Source organism: Cyprinodon variegatus, unplaced genomic scaffold, assembly GCF_000732505.1.
Source record: "Cyprinodon variegatus isolate N-32 unplaced genomic scaffold, C_variegatus-1.0 Scaffold24, whole genome shotgun sequence".
Taxonomy (NCBI): domain Eukaryota; kingdom Metazoa; phylum Chordata; class Actinopteri; order Cyprinodontiformes; family Cyprinodontidae; genus Cyprinodon; species Cyprinodon variegatus.
The window spans coordinates 1,938,423-1,942,266 of NW_015150477.1; the positions used below are offsets into that span (position 1 = coordinate 1,938,423).

At 46.2% G+C, this 3,844-nt stretch overlaps 1 protein-coding gene across 1 annotated transcript in view; it reads left to right on the forward strand.

The window, feature by feature from the left end:
- LOC107096701 (double C2-like domain-containing protein alpha) overlaps positions 1–3,844 on the forward strand; it is a 31,145-nt gene that overhangs the window by 18,989 nt on the left and 8,312 nt on the right. The window contains exon 8 of the mRNA XM_015393473.1: positions 3,511–3,707. Within this exon, the coding sequence (XP_015248959.1) occupies positions 3,511–3,707 (197 nt within the window). The remainder of the gene's footprint in view (positions 1–3,510; positions 3,708–3,844) is intronic.

The window sequence follows — 3,844 nt, forward strand, 5'->3', positions numbered from 1 at the left end:
ATGGCGCGTCTGTGGGAGGGGGGAGTACCAAGATGGCGGCTGATGGCTTCCCAATAAATAGAGATCAGTGATCTGTACCATCAGCTCATTTGCTCAACCAGATATACATCCAGGTTTCCATTGGTAATGTAATTATGGTTCTGAAATTACTTATTTCTATACTTAAATCACTAAATAATGCTAAAAAACATCTTTAAAACAATTTTAATGACTTTTCTGAGACAATTTTGCTGCTTTTTTTCTGTTAAACAGCTTCTCTGACGTCATCATGATCAGAGCAGTAAATCTGATTAAACCGTCTTTATCTGCATTCTAGTTGTTTCTTTCTTTAGATTACGCACTATATAGCATAATGTTAGCATGAAAGGAAAATATTAAACTATAAAAGACTAGATTTCTGTTTAAATCCAAAGCTGATAAAGTTAGCTCCTGGAAGTAGCGTAGCATCCCATTTCCTACAGATCAGGAACAGATGATGAAACAGGAAGGATTTAAATGCTTTTATTTCATCAGGAAATACATTATTAACCTTTAACGCATTATAGTTTAGTATGTTAATTATTTTAGGGAGGGAAAATGTAATTTAGGTCTTTTTAACAAAATAAAATGGAGGGCGACCCGGATATCTGGTTGATGATGATACAGATTGTTCTTCCGGGACGAATCGTTCTTTAGGGACGAATTGTTCTTCCGGGACGAATCGTTCTTTAGGGACGAATTGTTCTTCCGGGACGCATCGTTCTTTAGGGACGAATCGTTCTTTAGGGACGAATCGTTCTTCCTGGACGAATCGTTCTTCCGGGACGAATCGTTCTTCCGGGACGGATTGTTCTTCCGGGACGAATTGTTCTTCCGGGACGGATTGTTCTTCGGGGACGAATCGTTCTTCCGGGACGAACCGTTCTTCCGGGACGGATCGTTCTTCCGGGACGGATTGTTCTTCGGGGACGAATCGTTCTTCCGGGACGAACCGTTCTTCCGGGACGGATCGTTCTTCCGGGACGAATTGTTCTTCCGGGACGAATTGTTCTTCCGGGACGGATCGTTCTTCCGGGACGAATCGTTCGACGAACCGTTCTTCCGGGACGGATCGTTCTTTCGGGACGGATCGTTCTTCTGGGATGGATCGTTCTTCCGGGATGGATCGTTCTTCCGGGACGGATCGTTCTTCCGGGACAAATCGTTCTTCCGGGACGGATCGTTCTTCCGGGACGGATCGTGCTTCCAGGACGGATCGTTCTTCCGGGACGGATCGTTCTTCCGGGACGGATCGTTCTTCTGGGACGGATCGTTCTTCCGGGAGGGATCGTTCTTCCGGGACGGATCGTGCTTCCGGGACGGATCGTTCTTCCGGGACGGTTCAGCTAGAATCAGATTCTCCCACCCAGTTGGTCCCAGTAGCGCGATGCGAACCATCAGCTCATTTGCGCAACCAGAAATGCTTCTGAGTCCCAATCAGTGGCGTTTTATTAAACAACATTATTTCTTTCACTAATTCTAAAACATGTAATAAATGAGATGAAGTAAAGGGTTAATAACTAACCGTCTGTAGCTGAATCATCCTGAAATGGATCCCAGCCCTCCTCCCAGCTGAACGTTCTTTAGCCTCCAGTTATAAATGTGGTTATTTTTGGATTTATGTTTAACTTTCATTATACCTGTAAAATAAAAAATGGCTGCTGGAAGCTGTGGTGATGGATTGGTGGTGAGCAGCTGGTTTTTAAGGACTTCCTCTCTGAAGCTGAGGAGGAATGTCCTGCTGGGGCTCAGCCTGCACATCTCCAATGTTTAAACATTGAAAAATGTGCAGCTTTCATCCAACAGAGCAGCAGAAATATAGATTGGATTTCTATGTTCTAGCTCTGTCCTGATAGGTTTCCGATCTTTAATGAAGTTTGTGTGTTTGGCTGAGCGGCTGGGGTGGAAAGGAGACCCGTTTGGACGTGTGTGGACTGTTAGACTGCAGAAGCCAATCCTCTGCTTGTTGTTTCCGGCTGTGTGAGCTTGTTAGCCTGCCGCTCAGAAATGCTGCAGGTGTTTGGACAAAGGCAGAGGTGTTTACCGGCTGCCTCTGCAGCCGTTTGAACTCAGCATGGAGACAAACAGGAGCTTTAGCTAATGACATGGAGCCTAAACACAGAAACAAGCAGCAGCTTCTCTGCTTTTTTCTTTTCTGCTGATTAACTGGAGTCTGAGCAGAGATCTAATTAAGCAGCTTAATGTTTTTACTCTTTGTTCATTTGCTTCAGTTTCTGTTTGAATAGAAAAAATAGTCTAATTGAATTAATTGGAGCACAAAATCTGTCTAATTAGAGGCATCAACCTGAAAGCTTCAGTATTATTTCTCATGGAGTGGTTAGTTTAACGCAGACTCTGTGCTTCTGTATTAATTATGTGCAAAGCTGAATATGTCTGCAGGGAAAGAACCAACAGACAGAATCTAATAAATCCTCCCTATAGGCAGAAATCAAACAGAAACACACCTTCGTTTTCAGAAGGTCGCATCAAACGGAGCGGACTCAGGTTACGGATCATCTTCAGGCATCTGGTCCATGAATAATCCACAGATCCAGGAACTGTTTGGGTTTCCCTTTGAGCTGCTGCAGCAGAACATGTCGCTGATCTGAGTCATGCAGGTGGAACAGATGGACTTCAGCGACACGTTGAGCTGATGATGATCAACCAGGCAGCAGCTGCAGTCTGACCTGCATTCAGCTCAGACACTGAGGAAAAACAGAGATTATGGATCTAATCTGTAATCCAGAGCTTCTGACAGGACTTTTCCTTCCAAGTGTTTCTGCTAATCTTTATTTTTCAGTGCCACCTGGATTCAGGGTCTGACTCTCTTCATTCCTGCAGTTTTCCCACCTGAACAAATGAAACAGTAAAAAGTTTAAATTCATCCTTTTTGATTGATGGAAGGGCAGATTTTCAGACCCAGCCAGCAGTTAATCCAGCTGTCAGGAGATCTGGGCGCCGTCTGAAGCTCAGACCTTTACTTTCAAACACTCACTGTGGTGGGAAATGTTTGCCGCAGCTGTCAGTCAGCCGCTCACCTGGAAGCTGATGACATTTCCAGCTGCTGCAGCATTAAAGTCAGCTGGATGAAAGCTCTGCAGATGTTTCAGACACACAAAGCTGCTCTCTCCTCCTGGATGTCGGCCTGAATACAGATCAGGTCAGCATGTGAAGGAAGAGATGGAGGATCTGAGGGTGGGAAAGAAGACCTGCTGTCCTCGTCTCTGTGGGAACGTCTGCAGGATGGAGACACTGGTCCAGTTTGACAGGAAGAACTGGGTTTGGCAGACTGGGGGTGAATGGGTTAATGAAACGATGAATGGCTGAATCATCCTGATTATGTCAAATTAGTACAATAAATAGTAAACTAAACATTTTGATTCCAACTGAACCAGCGCGTCACATCTAGCCTGGGTGAAGGTCACCAGTGGAACAGAACTGGTCAGACTGGACCTGCTGGGACTGAGCTGGTCTGTGTGGTCCTCTCTGCAGTGGGAGAACGAGCAGCTGCACAGCCTGGAGGAGAGAGGACGTCTGCTGCTGTCCCTCCAGTTCCTGCCCCCCGTCCATCCAGAGGACGCCGATGGAGGAGACGGAGGCCGGCATGGCGGCCTCTGTGTGGGCGTGAGGCGCTGTGCTCACCTGGCAGCCATGGATGTCAACGGGTTCTCAGACCCCTACGTCAAAATGTGAGTGGGCTAAGATCATCTCAGCCAGGTTAGTGTTGGAGGAGCTCTCTCCATAAATACCTGAAGGCCTCCAGAGGAGAACATCTGCCAGGTTTTACTAATGATGGATGGATGGATGGATGGATGGATGGATGGAT